Source organism: Anastrepha ludens, chromosome 2, assembly GCF_028408465.1.
Source record: "Anastrepha ludens isolate Willacy chromosome 2, idAnaLude1.1, whole genome shotgun sequence".
Taxonomy (NCBI): Eukaryota; Metazoa; Arthropoda; class Insecta; order Diptera; family Tephritidae; genus Anastrepha; species Anastrepha ludens.
Window position 1 is genome coordinate 68,529,121 of NC_071498.1, and position 20,566 is coordinate 68,549,686.

The 20,566-nt window shown below is 34.2% G+C and overlaps 1 protein-coding gene across 11 annotated transcripts in view; it reads right to left on the minus strand.

The window, feature by feature from the left end:
* Window positions 1-20,566, minus strand: part of LOC128871750 (TLD domain-containing protein 2) — a 319,890-nt gene that overhangs the window by 93,626 nt on the left and 205,698 nt on the right. For all 11 annotated transcript variants that reach the window (XM_054113786.1, XM_054113785.1, XM_054113783.1 and 8 more), the window contains 2 exons: window positions 16,096-16,258; window positions 11,399-11,597 (listed from right to left, as the gene is read on the minus strand). In XM_054113786.1, the coding sequence (XP_053969761.1) occupies window positions 11,399-11,597; window positions 16,096-16,258 (362 nt within the window). The remainder of the gene's footprint in view (window positions 1-11,398; window positions 11,598-16,095; window positions 16,259-20,566) is intronic.

Sequence of the window (20,566 nt, forward strand, 5' to 3'; positions counted from 1 at the left end):
TTGATAGTGTACGCGTTCCAAATCCCTAAAACACCAAATGATAGAACAAGTTTTTTCTGATAGTAATTTTTCCACGAAAAAGCTTCTTATAAAACACCAACTTCCGATCGGAGGCGGCATACAAGTTTACTAAATAGGAAAATCTCGGCCAAAAACTCAACAAAGGGTGTAAACGCCAATTATATATATGCATATATGTACATATATAGTTGAGGCATAATTACTGCATGCTTCAAATGTTTAATTGAAAATAGGAATAGATTTGTGGCGTGCTTCTTTATATTGTTCCACAAATGGAGGGACCCTACAGTTTTAAGCCGACTTCGACCAGCAGATGGCGTTTGCCTGCCGATATACATATATACAATATAATATTATATATTATTATAATTATGTTATATACATATATACCTATATAGAGAGAGTGACCGTGTACTCAAAAACTTGTAAGAGGAAATTGGGAAAGCGAAGTGACATAACATTTTGAGGTTAATTAATTACCTTTTAGAATTAACAAGCAAGAAAAACAGTTAATTAAAAACTGCTGAGTGCAGCTGATTGAATTATAAATTAAATCTTTCTTTTCAAGTTTCTTCAGTAATATACATACACACATACATATATTTATTACTGGACATTAATGTACACTCATGGACCATAAAATAATGAGCGATATTTGGACAAGTTTGGCTATTTTATATTTGTTCATTTAGTGTCTATTAATTTTCTATAAAATTATATATTATTAACTATAAATTGAATTTTCTCCAAAAATTCATGCTTTTTAATCAGAATTTTTAGAATAGTTTTTGGTATGCAGTTTTATAACCAATTCCATTTTACTACGAGTATAATAAAGTACAAGTGGCATGCGGCTACAAAATACCATTCATTTTTGGAATTTTTCCCTGCTCACAGTACTAGCCATTTTCTTCCAAATAAAAAAATTGTCGAGCGTACTTTGTATGGAAGAAAATTTGTGGCACATGGATGTAAACTCATATATGTCATATTCCTTGCTTTTATTCGACGTTTATATTCGAACTTTGTTGATCCATGCACTCTAAACCTGTTATGCTATATAAACATTTGTTAAATTTCTGGGGCCTAGCAATAAATTCCTGGCGTGCTTATACGAGGTGTGTTCAGAAAGTATTGCGAATTTTGAATTTTCGCAGGTTACGTATATTCGAATTGCGATTTTTTGTGGCGATATGTTGGTACTCATGTCTCTCACTCATGCCGACGACTTTGGCCATTTTGAATGTTCAGTTAATTGTTGACAGCTACTTTGCTTGCACGTGCTTCGACTCGTCTTCTTTTACTTATTCAAAAAGATGGATAAAAGAACCTGTATCAAAGTTTTTGTGAAACACGAAATTAAATGCACGGATGCATTCCGAATGTTGACTGTGTTATACGGAGAAGCTACTTTGGACCAAAGCAACGTTTATCGGTGGTACAAAATGTTTTCAGAAGACCAAGAAGATGTGAACGACGAAAAGCGTGCCGGACGCCCGAGCACTTCAACAACAGATGAAAAAATTGATGAAGTGAAGAAAATGGTATTGGCCAATCGTTGAATCACCGTTAGAGAAGTTGTTGAGGACCTAGACATATCGATTGGCTCGTGCCATTCGATTTTTTTCAATGATTTCGACATGAGACGGGTCGCCGCAAAACTGCTCAATTTCGACCAAAAGCAGCATCGCATGAACATTGCTAATGAGATGTTGGACTCTGTTCGCGACGGCCCAAATCCACTCCAAAGGGTCATAACTGGTGACGAATCGTGGGTTTATGGTTATGATGTGGAAACCAAAGCTCAACCATCTCAATGGAAGCTACCGCACGAACCAAGACCGAAAAAACGCGCCAAATTCGGTCGAATGTAAAAGTTTTCTTCGATTGCACGGGCGTTGTGCATCATGAGTTCTTGCCACAAGGTAAAACGGTCAATAAGGAATATTTCCTGCAAGTTATGCGCAATTTGCCAGAAGCAATCCGCCAGAAACGCCCGGATTTGTGGAAGAACAAAAATTGGCTCTTGCATCACGATAACGCCCCTGCTCACACATCGTTGCCTGTGCGCGACTGTTTGCCCAAAAACAACACATTAATGATGCCGCCACAGTCACCGTATTCCCCAGATCTGGCCCTCTGTGACTTTTTCTTGTTCCCGAAACTGAAGAGGCCCATGAAAGGACGGCGCTACTATACGATTGACAAGATAAAGACGGCATCGAAGGAGGAGCTGAACAAGATAAAAAAATTACTTTTGAAGTGCTTCGAAGATTGGAGAAAACGTTGGCACAAGTGCATAATATCTCATGGGAATTACTTTGAAGGAGGAGCTGAACAAGACAAAAAAATGATTTTTTAAGAGCTTCGAAGATTGGAGAAAACGTTGGCACAAGTGCATAATATCTCATGGGGATTACTTTGAAGGGGGAAAAATAGATATTAATGAATAAATAATATATAATAAAAAAAACACAAAATTCGCGACACTTTTTGAACACACCTCATATGTGCTTTTTTGTTGACACTTGGTTTGCAGCTGCATCTCTGTGAACATATGCAGTTAGATCACCCTGTATTTCACACACAACTTGCCATCACGGTGATTTAGTGATTTATCAACTAGCATGATTATAATTTATTTGATATTCAAGCTGTTGATAGTCTTGTTTGCTGTTGTCAAAAAGGTCATCTATCGAATAGCATAAGGTCATTTTGGGAGTGTTCATTGCACGCAAAACAATGTAGAGAAGCACTAAATGGCATATAGGTTTCATATGTATGTATGCATGTATGTATGTGTTGTACATATGTAGATATGAAGCATTTCTAGGTGACTGTGCTATTCAAAATTAATTATTAAAATATATGATTACTTTATAATTGTTGAGGTAAAAAGCAACTTTGTGCGCTCGCTATAATTATCGATATAAAAAAATCAGCAAATGGGCATCGACTTTCGATACTACATACTCGTTCACATCACATCACAGGAAAAAAAAACGCTAAGAAGCAATTCTTATCTTACCTCAGTCACTGAGTCCAAGAACCCACATAATTTTAAATTTTAAAACTTTTATAAAAGAATTTGGATTCAAGAAAAAATTATAATATCTGAGCAAGTGAGACATTAAATTAAAGGTAGTGAAATTTGCTATTTTTTGCATAATTTTTTCATTAAAATTAGATTTTTTCAAAATATCTAAAAAATAAAAAATATACATTTTGTTTTGTAAAAATATTTGATTTATATTGTAAAAAATATATAGAAGCCTAACATATTTAGAAAAAACTAAGATATAAATAAAAAAATGATCCAATAGATACAAAAATGCTTCGCATCAGAATAAAAATACTTTCCCTGACCATATTTAAGTCTGATTTCTGGGTATTTTTGCTGTAAACTTAACTTATTAGTAAACTGCACAGAACTTGTGGAACTAAGCAGATTCAGGATTAAAAGCAATTTATCACTTGTCTGGTTATTAACCAGTCTTATCTGTAGAAATATCAGATCTACATCATGCACACTCATATGTTTTTGCCTTTTCAAAAGACTGGTCGAAACTAGGCGCAAACATAAGTACCCAAAAAATTTCGCTCTCATTTTTTGAAAAAAAAAAAAAAAATCGAATTAAAATCGCAGTTATAGGGTTAACATTTGCTTCATATAAGCACAACTGAAATGTATTTTAGTTAAGTTGGCATTAATTTCTCTCTAAAATGGATTCCTTGTGATCGAAAAAGTGTTGAATACTGCAGCAATTACTTCCAAAAGTTTACTTAATACTTTTATACTTGACTCAGTTGTGAGTAAAAATAAAAACATAAGTTGAAAAAACATACATATATCAACAACTTCACTTAAATAAACTGCCTCTTTCCTGCAAAATGTTTTTAAAAATATATAATATAATAACTATCTTAATACGAGTGGATAATCAAATCACAATAACAATCGTAGAAAATGTTATAAATTTCAGCAAACAAAACTTAATTATTTTCTACAAATTGAGAACCTTTCAGGGTTAGTTCTTCGATACAAACTTGAACTACTCATCTCAACTGAACCACTTTTGAATGCGGCTAAACGTTAAATCCCTAATGCCACTTCAAGTGCGAAAAATTAGAACGCATTTACAGTTTACACCTTAACAGGTGATTTGTTGAATGAGAAGTTGGATGTGAAAAGGTTGCCCATTCTGTTTACATGAAGCTATTTTTAGTTGAAGAGCAGTTTGGTATTTAGTAAATGAATCTGGGTTAAAAGGCGAAATAATAACATTTGGAATAATGCTCGTATCATTCCAAAAAATTATGTTAATCGTTTAAGAAATCGGCGACTAAAATTTCACTTCCAAATTGGGCATGCACATAGCTCAGAATGTATGTAAACACAGGGTTGCACGAAAAAAAATTAGTGACTCAAAGTTAGCTGACTAACAACTTTTTTGAGGGTGATTTACACCACTGAAGTCTTGCAAAGTTGATTCGCATCAAAGAAAAAAACCCCAATTAGAACCAATATGAATTAATTTACTAAGGAGGAGTTTTAATTAATACTTCTAAGTGAAAGATGCATTTTGCAAAAACATATAAAATTGATATACCTTGCTAGCTTAAGAGGATGAATTAAAATTTATCTCAAAAGCAGACTTGGAACTCACTTAGGCAAATGTCTGTGAGCGAATTGAGAAATTTGTATACACTGCAAAAAAGCCATCTCTCTCTCAGAAAATTGAGTCTGAGCTAGATCTCACTCTTTATGTACAATTATACACAGATTGCGCTCATAAATATTTCTGACCTCAAATGGCTCAATTTCTGTTTATTTACGATTTAATGGGTATCAATGATTTTATAATAGGTATAATTTTTTGATAATGAATTTCCATGGACGAAAATTAATTGAATGAATAATTTTGGTTTTTAATGCAGAACACGCGTCACGAAAAAGAATACAAAAATCTTGTGATAAGAATATCAACGTAAGTAAATTATTTGAAATAATTTAATTTAAATAAAAGGTTGTAAATAAATGGTAATAAATAAAATTCTAATTAAATATTTGTTATATGTGCAATTGCTTAGCTTATTTGCAAACTTTCGACCAGTGAAAATATACATACATACGATATATAGTATATGTAGGCATATATAAAAGAATAATTATTAAATAAGTGTCTGCTGTTTAAAGGCAAAAGGGTGCTGCGCTAACATACAATCAATCAGAGGTGTTTTTTTACAGGGTGCGTGTTCAAAAAAATTAAACTCGCCAGTAATCGAAACTAAAGTGGTGAACAAAAAATACATTACGACAGCTAAGTGTTGCTGGGAAGAGTGAATTATATGCGTAAATGGTTTTGCATAGAAAAACCATTCGATTTGAGACGATTTGAGTTACTCAAATATTTATTAATCTAGTAACTTCCTAGTCAATAATTCAAAGTATTGAGAATAACTAAAATATTTTATTTGAATATTTTTATGTTGGCGCTGAGAATTGATTTCCATAACTTTTTTCATTAACTGCTTTCGAATTTTTAATATATATTAAGTTTAAAAAATAAAAAATTTAAATTTTTGTACTGAATTACTAGATTTTTTAGAAACGTTGGCGTTGTTTGAACTTTTTAACGAAAGCATTTTCATAATTAGTTCGAAGTTTAGAGAACTTCGTAATTTTTGAAGCTATTGTTTTGGAATTTTCATTATTATATTGTAAAATGCTTCTGTAAACAAAAATATATATATGAAAACAAATCAAAAATTAGGTTAAGTTCATTTTGAAAAAAATTGTCCTGTTAGAAAATGTATACATTTTTGTAATGAATTTCATATTTTCAAGATTAAAAACAAAAAATATTAAAGAACTTAAAAATCTATTTAAATAATAACAACTTCTTTACACATCTTTAAAATTTACAAAAATAAAAAAATAATTAAATTCTTTTTTTTAAGTTTTATAAATATATAATAAGGTTTAAAAATAAAACTTATCTTTTTAAATATTAAAACAAAAAACAATTTTAAAGTTTTATAAATAAATAACAATAAAAAAACAAATTTTAAAGTTTTATGAATATATAACAAGATTTATGAAACTTTAAATATTTTTTTTTTTTATTTTTGTAATCTTATACATTTATAAAACGTAAAATTTTTTTAAAATTTTTTTATTTTTATAAGTTTTACCAAAAATTAGGTGAACTTGATTTAGAAAAAAAAGTATCTTTTTGGAAAACTTTGTAATTTTTGTAATCAACTTCTTATTTTAAAGATTAACAAGAAAACATAATAAAAAACAAAAGAAATCGATTTAAAAAAGAGAACAAATTTTTTTTTAATAAAAACTTAAAAAAAATTGTTTAATATTTTAATTTAATTTTTTAAATTTTATTAATCAAAACTTAGGTAAAATTGATTTAGAAAAAATTATGTTTTTAGAAATCTTTATAATTATTTTAATAAATTTTGGGTTTAAAAAAAATTAGAAAATATTAAAAAGCTAATTTTTCGTTTTAAAAAAACAAACGTAATTCTTTTTGAAAATTTATAAAATGTTTTTGAATGTGTTTGTGAAGATAACATTTTATTGAAGACTTTAACCTACATTGAAAAAGTATGTATTGTAAAAATTGGTAAATTTTGTATTTGGTAGATAATATCGATTTCAAAAATTAATTATTTAAATATTTAGAGAAGTTTAAATGTAAAATTTTAAAATACTATGAAGAAAAGAGGTATTTTGTACACAAGCAAAATTTTATTGTTACATAATCTTCAATAATATTTTTTAAAACGGCATATTCTTCATAAAAAATGTGATTAAATTTATTTATATTTTTTTTTCTTTATTGTTAAAAAATTATTACACTTCTTTATAGAAAAGTTCAAATCTCTTGTAAAAGTACGTTCACATATGCATTAATTAGCAATAAATCCACAAAATTAATCTACTCGTTCACATATGGCAGATTACACTAGTCTACAAGGAAAAGTATCCGAAATAATTTAAACTAATATCTGCTTCTCTGTCCATGCAAAATTCGGATTGATAACTAAAATTAATTTATTAGTTTGAGTTTTCGAGATATCCTAACCTAAAAGTGCAAAAAACCCCATTTTTGCCCATATTTGAGGTTATGTAGCCTTGCAGATGTTTTCTTTCACCAAAATTAAAGGATGGCATCCTTAAATACAATCCTTCTTTTTTCAAATGGCGTTTTGTTTGCTCAAATATCATTTTTTTCGCAGAGATATCGCATTTTGAAATTTTCATGTTTCGAAATTTTCCTACACCTGAAAATCGATTAAGATAACATAGACATGATATATTCGATTACTAATTGTCTTGAATTGAGTCTTATTTTTCTTAAAATTTTGTCTCACACCATAAGTGTGCTGACTCACCACATCCCTACACTATCTAACCTTTGGGTACCGAGTCACACACAGCCCTAACCCCTAGAAACCACCCCTATCATACCGCGAGCAGGCTAACCCACATAACCGCAAGCAGGCTTTCCCACAAACTCCAAATTTACATACTATTAATCCATATATTTCAGGCCCTCAAACCCAAGAAAATTAGTAAGCGACTATATCATGTCTATGTTAATATATCTTAATCGATTTTCAGGTGTAGGAAAATTTCGAAACATGAAAATTTCAAAATGCGATATCTCTGCGAAAAAAAATGATATTTGAGCAAACAAAACGCCATTTGAAAAAAGAAGGATTGTATTTAAAGATGCCATCCTTTAATTTTGGTGAAAGAAAACATCTGCAAGGCTACATAACCTCAAATATGGGCAAAAATGGGGTTTTTTGCACTTTTAGGTTAGGATATCTCGAAAACTCAAACTAATAGAGCAATTCTGAGGCCAGATTTGGATTCAGCGCATCATAAACCTTCGGAAATATATAGTCTGGTTTCTGGGTCTGAATGTTGGTTAAATTTTGTCGGCCTGTGTTACCTCCAAAATTGACAATCAGCGGTCAATACATGTTTTGGAAGGTTTTTCTTCATTGAAATGCTTTGGTGGAATATTTTAGTTTGTTTAATTATTATTCACGATATGAAGAAACGACATGGAGAAGAAATAGCTAATTTCTAATAACAGTTGGAGGAAATCCGTAAACGCCGTTTACTGAGGTTTCAAAAAATTATTAACAAAAATTTTATTAGAATTATGTCTACAAACCTGTTTTCTTTGCCGGCATCCATATTATGTATTTAGTTTTTACTTTGACGTTTCTCTTAACATTCGTAAAAGTAATTATCGATAACACAGAAAACACACGGTTGTATGTCAAAAAGTATTGTTAATAATAGGACTATGAATAAGTTCGTGCGGTTTTTTTTCGAAATTTGAAACTTTATTGACGTAAAATGGTTACAAATTTAATATTCAAAATATTGTCCATCGCTTACTACTACTTTTTCCCATCTTTCTGGCAATTCACGGATTCCCTTTGTGAAAAATTCGGTCGGTTTTGCCGCAATCCACGAATCGATCCATTTTTTGACTTCATCGTAATTACGGAAGTGCTGGTCAGCCAGGCCATGTTGCATCGATCGGAAGAGATAGTAATCGGATGGCGCAAGGTCTGGACTATACGGCGGGTGGGGTAGGACATCCCATTTGAGCGTTTCTAAGTATGTTTTGACCACTTGTGCAACATGTGGCCGAGCATTGTCATGTTGCAAAATAACTTTGTCGTGTCTATCGGCGTATTGCGGCCGTTTTTCTCGCAGTGCTCGGCTCAAACGCATCAATTGTCGTCGGTAGACATCCCCCGTAATCGTTTCATTCGGTTTCAGTAGCTCATAATACACAACACCCAGCTGGTCCCACCAGATACACAGCATAACCTTCAGGCCATGAATATTCTGCGCCGACGTCGATGTTGAAGCATGGCCAGGGTATCCATACGTTGCCCGACGTTTTGGATTGTCGTAATGGACCCACTTTTCATCGCCAGTCACAATTCGATGCAAAAAACCCTTTCTTTTGTGCCGTTGAAGCAGTTGTTCGCATGCCATAAAACGGCGTTCAACGTCTCTTGGCTTCAATTCATACGGCACCCAATGGCCTACCTTTCGGATCATTCCCATGGCTTTTAAACGTTTGGAAATGGTTGATTGATCAACTCCCAAAGTTTTTGCAACCTCTTCTTGCGTTTGAGCCGGATCTTGATCGAGCAATTCCTCCAATTCGGTATCCATGAACTTTGGCGGCGCACCCTCGCGTTCTTCGTCTTCCAAGCCAAAATCACCACTTTTAAAGCGTGCAAACCACTTCTGGCACGTTCGCTCAGATAGAGCATGCTCACCATAAACTTCCACCAAGATACGATGACTTTCGGCTGCTTTTTTCTTCATATTAAAATAATGAAGAAGAATTCCCCGCAAAAACACATTATTTGGCACGAAATTCGACATTTTCAAGTGTGGTAAAAATATTGTTGTTTACGCTTCAAATAAAAAACTTATACTGACGTTTGTGCCTTACGACAGTAGCTCTCCAATGAATGTTTGGAAATGTGGATCGATGAAATAATAATCAAGTTACGCCATCTGTTGTAAAACCGCACGAACTTATTCATAGTCCTATTATATTATCTAGGATTATTTCATAATCTCAGATTTTGGGAGAAAAATTTTGTATGGGAAATCTCGCTTTTTAATTACGGATTGGGAGTTAAGCACGGAAAAGCAGATCATCTACTTATACATATGTGAACGTGTTATAACCTCGAATTTATCACAAAAAATAATATATTTTTTTAACTAGAATTAAATAATTTTTTTAATTGCACTTTATAAAATCTTTACTAATGGTACACTTATTTTCAAGCTGTGTTTACAAATCAAAAATTTTTAATATTTTTAACACAATACAAATAATTTTTATTGTTTGTTATAAAACAAATACGATTTCACTTTCATATGAGAAAAATGTATAATTTTAGTATTTTTAAAGAATTTTTGTTTGTATTTCTTTTAAGATGGATAGGTGAATTGGAATCGTAAATTAATTTTGTCGTAAGTCGTAAATAATAAAATCTACATTACTCCATTTCTCTTTAACCAAACTAATAAATTAATATTTCAATAAATGAATGTAATTAATAAATGTAATTCTTCAAATGCATTTCATTTAAGAAATTTAATTTCTTAAATACCATTCGAACTTTACATTTACGAAATATCGAAAGATCTTTAATCTTCAATCTTGATAAAATTTTGTACTTCCAATATTAAAATTAATATTATTATTAAAAAAAAATAAATTTTTATAAAATAAATTTAAAACCTCACATCATTTAAAGCATTTTCAATTTTTATTACAATATATTTTTTATTTTATTTAATTCAATTATTTATTTCCAACATTAGAGATTCTCAATTCGATTTTTTATTTTAAAAGCATTTCCAGCAGCCTCATTAAAATAGACAGTATTTTCGGTGGGTTCTATGCATTTTTTCAACAATAACATATTTATTTATTTCCCTCTAACCAACAACGCTTGCAAAAATATAACAACTACAACTGAAAAATATATATACTCAAAATATAGTATATATATGAATATAAAAAAATATAAATTTGCGAGCTAATACATAGTTTCGAACACATTTTTATGGTTTTGTTTTTGCTTGCTATACTGCGTTTATATTTCGTGTCTGGGTTTCAATACAAAATAATAATTCGTTCCTAACCTCGCCGCTCAACAAATCCATTTCATGCGATGCGGCATGCTTTGCCGTTTTTATAATGTTGTAGGTCTTGGCGAAGGGCGCCTTTATAAGCTGATTATTTCGCGAGTAAATTTAACATATTTTTGTTGTTGTGAAATTCGTCAATTTTTTTGTATTGTTTATTATTTGATTTGTAATGGAGCAGTAAATAATTTTACATTTTGCGGAATAAAAAAACAGAAAAAAGAATTTCAAATGAAGAAAATTTCTTTTAAATTATATGCAAGAAGATAAGTGGAATTTTTCATTCTACAAAAATTTATGTAATTTAGATTAATTAAATACGATACAATTTTTATAGATATCATATTGTTGATAAACCTAAAAGTTTAATTAATACAGACACAGAGTGGCATAATTGAGAAGAATTTTGAGGCTTACAATTTAAAGGAAACTTATATTATACTCGTACATACATATATGATTATAAATATGTAATAGCTATAGTAGTAGTGATCATTATAGTAGTATTGAATAACAGTAGTAGTAATAAGTAATAGCAGAAAAAGTGAAAAATAGTAGTTATGAAATAATTTAATAAAGCGCAACGCTTTGATGGTTGACGCTACCGAAAGAAGAATATTGTTAATTCAAAACTTGTGTACTCACCTCCCACGACTCGCGAGTCAAGTCACTGATCTCCTCATTTTCTTGACTGCCGCTGCGGCCACCCTTAGTGGTGCCGCTCTTCGTCCACTCGGTATCATCTTGGATAAGCTCAAAGCCACGCGTCTTGATTTGCTCTTCGTTCAATTCACCGTACAAATGTTGCACCCAGGTGTTTATGAAGCGATACAATTCATCGACGCTGAAAGTAGCGGGGAGAAATATTATGAAAAATTCCAAAAAAGCAAAGAGCAATGACTGAAGAAATAATCAATTTAAGAAAAGATCACCTCTTCTTTATAGTTTTTATAAAAACACTATAAACTATAAAAAAGATGGCCCGGTCACGACGATTGGAAGGACAAGATAAAAATAATTTACAACAAGATATATGATACAAATTATATTTTACTCTACTCTGGCGTAAAGCTGTGCTAGGCACCTAGGTAGTAGACGAGATTTGAAGACGCACGCAGGAAGTCCTCAGTCTATGTAATAGGACTATGAATAAGTTCGTGCGGTTTTACAACAGATGGCGTAACTTGATTATTATTCCATCGATCCACATTTCCAAAAATTCATTGGAGAGCTACTGTCGTAAGGCACAAACGTCAGTATAAGTTTTTTATTTGAAGCGTAAACAACAATATTTTTACCACACTTGAAAATGTCGAATTTCGTGCCAAATAATGTGTTTTTGCGGGGAATTCTTCTTCATTATTTTAATATGAAGAAAAAAGCAGCCGAAAGTCATCGTATCTTGGTGGAAGTTTATGGTGAGCATGCTCTATCTGAGCGAACGTGCCAGAAGTGGTTTGCACGCTTTAAAAGTGGTGATTTTGGCTTGGAAGACGAAGAACGCGAGGGTGCGCCGCCAAAGTTCATGGATACCGAATTGGAGGAATTGCTCGATCAAGATCCGGCTCAAACGCAAGAAGAGGTTGCAAAAACTTTGGGAGTTGATCAATCAACCATTTCCAAACGTTTAAAAGCCATGGGAATGATCCGAAAGGTAGGCCATTGGGTGCCGTATGAATTGAAGCCAAGAGACGTTGAACGCCGTTTTATGGCATGCGAACAACTGCTTCAACGGCACAAAAGAAAGGGTTTTTTGCATCGAATTGTGACTGGCGATGAAAAGTGGGTCCATTACGACAATCCAAAACGTCGGGCAACGTATGGATACCCTGGCCATGCTTCAACATCGACGCCGGCGCAGAATATTCATGGCCTGAAGGTTATGCTGTGTATCTGGTGGGACCAGCTGGGTGTTGTGTATTATGACCTACTGAAACCGAATGAAACGATTACGGGGGATGTCTACCGACGACAATTGATGCGTTTGAGCCGAGCACTGCGAGAAAAACGGCCGCAATACGCCGATAGACACGACAAAGTTATTTTGCAACATGACAATGCTCGGCCACATGTTGCACAAGTGGTCAAAACATACTTAGAAACGCTCAAATGGGATGTCCTACCCCACCCGCCGTATAGTCCAGACCTTGCGCCATCCGATTACTATCTCTTCCGATCGATGCAACATGGCCTGGCTGACCAGCACTTCCGTAATTACGATGAAGTCAAAAAATGGATCGATTCGTGGATTGCGGCAAAACCGACCGAATTTTTCACAAAGGGAATCCGTGAATTGCCAGAAAGATGGGAAAAAGTAGTAGTAAGCGATGGACAATATTTTGAATATTAAATTTGTAACCATTTTACGTCAATAAAGTTTCAAATTTCGAAAAAAACCGCACGAACTTATTCATAGTCCTATTAGAAAATAATTATTCACAACCATGGGGCTGTTAACAGGCCGAGAAAAAGCTAAACGAAGAATGTGATCGAAGAGAAAACAGAACGTTTGAGATATGTACATGTTTTACGAGTGGTTCGCACTTTACAAGTAGAGAAGGAACTGGAAATTCTTCGGCTTAGAATTAGTGCAGGGTGCGGCAATTGCTCCAATACCTCGACTCTATACGCCTAGTGCGTCCATTTATAACCATAGTTAACCGAATCACGAGCCTACGGGGGCCTGTATAGTTTATATGGTATAGTCAGCGAGTAAGTATAATCGAGATTAAAAGTTCTTTTTCTTCTTAATTGGCGCTATAACCGCTTACGCGATTTTTCGCCGAGTTTAGCAAAGCGCGCCAGTCGTTTCTTTCTCGTGCTAACCGGCGCCAGTTGGACACGCCAAGTGAAGCCAAGTCCTTCTCCACCTGATCTTTCCAACGCAGAGGAGGCCGCCCTCTTCCTCTGCTACCACCAGCTGGTACCGCATCGAATACTTTCAAAGCCGGAGCGTTTGTATCCATTCGGACGACATGACCCAGCCAACGTAGCCGCTGGATCTTTATTCGCTGCGCTATGTCTATGTCGTCGTAAAGCTCATACAGCTCATCGTTCCATCGTCTGCGATATTCGCCATTGCCAACGTGCAAAGGTCCAAAAATCTTACGCAGAATCTTTCTCTCGAACACTCCAAGCGTCGCTTCATCGGATGTTGTCATCGTCCACGCTTCTGCGCCATACGTTAGGACGGGCATGATGAGAGTCTTGTAGAGTGTTAGTTTTGTTCGTCGAGAGAGGACTTTACTGCTCAGTTGCCTACTTAGTCCAAAGTAGCACTTGTTGGCAAGAGAGATTCTACGTTGGATTTCAAGGCTGACATTGTTATCGGTGTTAATGCTGGTTCCTAAATAGACGAAGTCTTTTACAACCTCGAAATTATAACTGTCTACAGTGACGTGGGTGCCGATACGCGAGTGCGCCGACTGTTTGTTTGAAGACAGGGGGTACTTCGTTTTGTCCTCGTTCACCACCAGACCCATTCGCTTTGCCTCTTTGTCCAGTTTGGAGAAGGCAGAACGAACAGCGCGGTTGTTAAGGCCGATGATGTCAATATCATCGGCATACGCCAACAGTTAAAGTTACTGCCACATTTTTGGAGTCAATAAAAAAGCAGGTTCAGCAAAAGTAGCTGTCAATAAAGTAAGAGCACATATAGCGATTGTTCAGTGAGACCAACTGGGGTGCCGATGAGAAAATTTTATTCGATGTGAACCTTTGGCAGAAAATGGCATAGGAAGCGGCGAACAAATGTGATATATTAAAAAGTATTCAGAACCTTTTTCGAAAAGTTGGCTTGACGTCTTAAAAAGTCTACACCGGTAGAGAGTTTAAGGTAGAATACCTAATAAGGAAAATGCGCACACTCCTTCTCAGCGCATACAACCGCAATTGCCAGTAAGGTCCAAAACAGTAATGAGGTCCTAAAATCACTAGCCGGCAGCACTTGGGGCAAATACAAAGAAATTTTGCTGGTACTAAATTACTCTGCGCCCGTTTGGTCGCCTGGCACTAGTTCCAGACCTGTCAAAATAATGCAATACCGACAGTCACGGGATGCCTTCTGATGTGTCTACTACAACACCTTCACAACGGGGCTTCCATGTTCCCAAGCAAGGAGCCTTGCAGACATTTACTGGAACCTGAGCCACCTTCCAGGGAAGTCAGGAGACATTTTTCGACTACACCGCCGCAATCCAGGACCAATTACAACTGCAACTACTGGACTGGACACTATATAGAAGACGAAGAACTTCAGCTGCCTCGTGAGACCCGCGTAACTTTGGCTCAATAACGGTCTGGATATTGTAGCAGGTGAAACTCCTACTTATCCAGAATCGTTCCCGATGATGAAAATCTTTATTTTGATTTTTTGATAAATTATAAAACTATCGATAGGGTGATTCATTTTGCGAAAAATAAAAAACACCATCCAAAATAACAAATTCAATAAAAAATAAAAGAAGTATTTGAAAATAAGAAACCGGATGCAATCACCAGGAACCAGATGGAGAGCTGATCTATCAATCATATGTTTGGAATTTTCGGACAAAGTGAGTGAAACTTTCAAAATTTGAATCCGAACATGATCAGTCTCTTAGCATTTTTCGAAGGTGTACGAAGTGTATCTATTAAAATTTAATAATGAGATCTACGCTACTATAAAAGAAGTGCGTGTACGCCAAACGCCAGCGAAAGCCACTTGCTTAGCGTGAAGATTTCTCTTTCAAATGCAGTATCTCTCGCTTCTGTAAACAAAGCCGTGTAGCCACAATTCACTCGTTCTCATTGGGTTCTGATGGCTCACCAGAATTATTGTTCTATATGTAACAGAAGGCCAAGCCAATGAGTCTGCTAATTCTGGATTGTATGAGGGTATTGTAACGGTCTTGCACGAGCGCACCTCTACATATTTGCTGTATAAGTGGCAGCCTGAATTAAAAGGAGCAAGATTTGAGTGCACGGTGCAAAAAACAAGCAGCCAACGCTTTATAGCACTGTTTCAAATATTAGAAGATTTGCATGGAGTGTCGAAAGGATAGCCGAAGAATGCATATTTTAATATGTACATGAAAGTAAATATGTATGAAATTAAAATCATCTGCATACAAATAAAACGCAGTCGAGTTAAGGAAAATGTCTTTAAAGAGCAGATAAATTGTAATAGATTAATAACCCAGAACAACAACCAACATTTGTGGCGTGCGTCCTGTCGTTGTTCCACAAATGGAGGGTCCCACAGTTTTAAGCCGACTCCGAATGGCAGATATTTTTTGTGAGGAGGTTTTTAATAGTTAATTTACAAATTATGCGCCGAAGCATTGCAGTAATAAACCACTTACCGATTTTTAGGTACACTAAACCAGTATTCAGGTCTCAGTTTATTTTTGCCATACGACATAACAGAGGTCGGTAGCGGTATTGCCTTGCCAGTGGGCTTGCCCATGCGTAGGCGTAAGTACAATGGTGGGTCCGGGCAGGCGCGAGCCGGTCGTGGTATCAATTCTAAAGATAGTGCGAGATAGAGAGAGAGAGAGAGGAAGAAAGTAAGAAATTTAGTTAAATGCATTCAAATAATTTCGCAATATTTCGCGTGCTACATTTACACACATTAATATGCACAAACACTTTGTACACACAAATTTGTATATAGGTAGGTATTATATACAACTATTCCACATACATATATAGACATTCTAAGAAATCAAAATAGATAATAATAAAATAAGTAGTGGCCTGGTACACAATCTCAGCATGATTTATGGGGGTTAGTGCAAAAAATGTTGGTTCGTAATAAATTTGCTTTTATCACTTAAGCCGCTTTTTAATTTTAACTGATAACTGGTGACTTATTTACAAAGGAGTCGCAAATATGGGAGAGGTAGGCAGTAAACAAAAATTATTCTAATTTCGTTTATAACTTTTTTTTGCATAAATTTTTATTTTGCACATTTATGGCAGAGTATGTACACACAGTACTGTAAATGTTTTATATACAAAAGTTCACTATATATGTATGTATATGTGTGGATGCAGGGCAGCTTGTGGCGTAGACACATGTGGCTAAGTACATTAAAATATTTTTTAAGGTTTTATTGTATTTGCTTTTGGTTTTGTGTTTTTTGGAACAATCTTTTTCGATAAAAATCGTATACAAACTTTGTGACATACCAACGATATTCAAGTGCGGAAAATATGGCGCCCGTACTACGAGTTAAATTTGGTAAATATGGAGTGGGTGAGAATGATGTTTGTGTAAGTAGATGATATATTTTTCATTATGAAAAATTTGTATACAATAAAAATCTTTTGTTAAAAATTTTATCTCAAATGAAAAGTAGATTCAGGCATGTTCTGCAGATCGCACGATTTGAAATCAATGCGATTTACAGAAACTATTCTGCAGATTTTCCAATAATAAGGTAACAATTTGGCACTAAATCGTTCCGATATACCGTAAATGATTTGTCCTTAGTAGTTCCCATTTGAAAAATTTATTACTTCCTTACAAGTATTCAAAAATACTTCGCATCGATTTCAAGCCGTACGATTTGTGCAGCATGCCTGATTGTGTTATAGGATAATATATTTATGTATATATTGTATATATGTACCGGGTGTTTTTTTAAGAGCTTGAGCACTTGAAATCATAATACAAAACAGAAGTATTGTTGGAATGAATTTTTTCTTTATAATCTGTGTGTAAACCGCACGTAAAATGGACAATGAACTGCGAACAGATTTTTTTTAAGTAAACTTCCACAATTTGGAGCCGTTGTTCTGACGTTAAACGATTCATGATGACTTGCCAAACCTTACTGAACAAAAATATATCAACACAGTTTGCCATTCTAAGCTGTCAAACCATAGCTATCGATATCGATAGTTGTCATGCAGCTAAAAAAGCACCCGATATATCGTGACTATCACTGAAAATTCATCTTTTCATAAGTATATAGTTTCATATTCTAGCAAGAACCGCATGAATCAAAGTAAAAAATTTAAAATATTTAATTTTCCAAAATTTCAACCATTAGAATGTATTACGCAAAATCAGTTTTTACGTTAGAATTTAAAGGCGGGCAGCTCTTCCAAAATTTTCAAATTTTTCATTTTTTTTCTTTTTGCTTTAAAAATTAATTTACAGTCTAAAAAATATCTTTTTAATGTTTTACGTTGAAATAGAAAGTCTAAAAAGTCAGTGAAGTGAGCAGTGCGTCGAACGAAAGATGGGTAAGACGAAAACTTTAATCGCGGTTTTCTCGAAACGCGCTTTTCTTTTTTTCCGCGCTGTCGAATATAACTCAAAAAGTAATCAAGATATCAATTTAAATTTTACAGGGATTTTCTTTAACATATTGGCCTTTGCATCTACCTCTAATTTTATATCTATTAACTATCACTAAAAATATTGTTTTCATCAGTTTTTTATAAAAAAGTGTAATTTTTTTCTTCTTTACTTAAAATTTTAATTTTTTTTTTCGTTAAAAATAGGTAAGTACTAAGGGAATAACTTATGTTAATGAACAATTTTTGTCTGGCTGGTTTCACTTGATTCCAAGAAGCTGTTCACTCCTCGACGAAGTGCCAGTCCTTGGCCGGATATAAATCCGGGTCGTTCCGGTAACGTAGAACCGACTGTCGTGGGAACACATGTGCTGAGGTGGTTAAAGCCAAGGCTGGAGCTGGTTCGGCTACTCTGTCCATGGCATACGCTGGTGCACGCTTCGCCGGCTCATTGCTGAAAGGTTTGAATGGTGAGAAGGGTGTTATGGAGTGCTCGTACGTGCAATCCGATATCACCGAAGCGACCTTCTTCTCTACCCCACTTATTTTGGGAAAGAGTGGTCAGCAGGAAAATTTGGTTCTACCCAAATTGAATGATTTCGAGAAGAAGTTGTTGGCAGCTGCACTGCCTGAGCTGAAGAAGAACATCCAGAAAGGTATTGAATTTGCCAATGCCTAAGAAAAATTGCAGCCACAAAACTTAGCTATTACTAATAGGCATACACGTGCACTCTGCCAACTCAATCATCCCCACAAATAAACATCAAAGAAAATAAGGACATTTTTACTGTGTGTGGAAAATATACACCCATCGGTACACTTCCTAGATACAAATTGACACTTAAAAATGATCTTTAAAATAATACAATAGTAAATGCTGAATACTAACGAAAAATATAGAAAATACTTAAATAATTCTAAAGTGTAGAGATCATCCAAAGATTCTATCAGATGTAAAGCTGCAGCAAAAAGAGACACTGATAATTTTTATTAAGATAAAAAGTGGACTGTTGTTTACGAATGTTTAGGCAACATGTTTGAGCATCATTAGTGTTGCTTATTTAAATAAAAAATGTTTAAATATGGGGAAGCTGCCCTCCTTAATGGGCTACAAAACTAGATACCCAAAAAAATTATAAAAGTTCAAATTTTAATGAATTTTGTATATTTTTTTTATGTTTGGAATCTTGAATTATGCTGTTTTTGCCAGACGATGAGCTACGTATATTTTTGTAATTACTGAGGGCCCTATAGCCGGTGCAACGTTTAAGTATTTATATAATAAAATACTTCCTGTTACACAAATTATTATAAATAAAGAAAACAAAAATTTTTTAATAAATAAAATTAATTAATTAATTAAAGACATTTTTATAATAAATTAAAAATATTGCAAGCAGTACAAAAAACAAAAGTTGCACTTTTTTTCAGTGACAGTACTGTACATTAAAAAATCTGAAAAAAGAAGACACTTCTGAAATTGCAAAGATCAAAAATATATCAACACTAAAAATTTTAGTAGATATTAAAAGAATTTTATGGCTGAAAATTCCACTAGAAAGCCATAATGAAATATTAAGGAAAGTAAAAATTCTGGCCATTTTCGGCCAAATGTTTTAGTGAGCCATATCTCACGAATAACAGGCGGTCAAAAAATTTGTGCTGTTTATGGGCCTAATGCAATACCGAAAGCTGGCTGCGACGGTTCCGTTTTGGTAATATAAATCCGGAAAATAAGGCACGCTTCAGTAGGTAATTGAAAATGTCGATAAAAATAATGAGAGTTGTGGAGTCTGACTGACATATTAATACTTAGCTGGAGATTAGCCCGAGAACCTTTTGGAATTATTTTAATACATCTGATTTCAAGAAAAAACTCAGGTACCATATAATTTATATATATAATTGGCGCGTACACCCTTTTAGGGTATTTTCCTCCTCCTAATTGTGGCGTGCGTCTTGATGTTGTTTTCATCAAATGGAGCGACCTACAGTCTCAAGCTGACTCCGAACGCAAATATTTTTTATGAGGAGCTTTTTCATGGCAGAAATACACTCGGAGGTTTGCCATTGCCTGCCGAGGGGCGACCGCTATTAGGACAACTTTTTCTCAATTTTGGTGATTCACCGAGATTCGCACCTACTCCTCTCTGAATTCTGAATGGTAGTCACGCACCAACCCCTTTCGGGTACAGCGGCCGCCATATGAATTAAGGTCTATAATTAATTATTTGCAGAAATGTAAAAAGTCGAAACATTTATTTGTAAAGCGGCTGGTAACGGACGAAAAATATTGTGGTTAAATTGCGGTGAGTCGGCCTAAATAGCTTTGCTGTGTGTTCGGTAGGATGAAAATGAAATCATTCACTATAAGCTGAACCTATCGATTCAAACACCTAATTAAGATCTCTTCATTCAGCTGCAGACCAAATTGAAGCAGGCGATCGATCACGAATAGTCAGAGTTGGAGAGTCGGAAGGGTGCTCTGTTCAATCAAGACAACACCAGGCCGCACACATTTTTAAC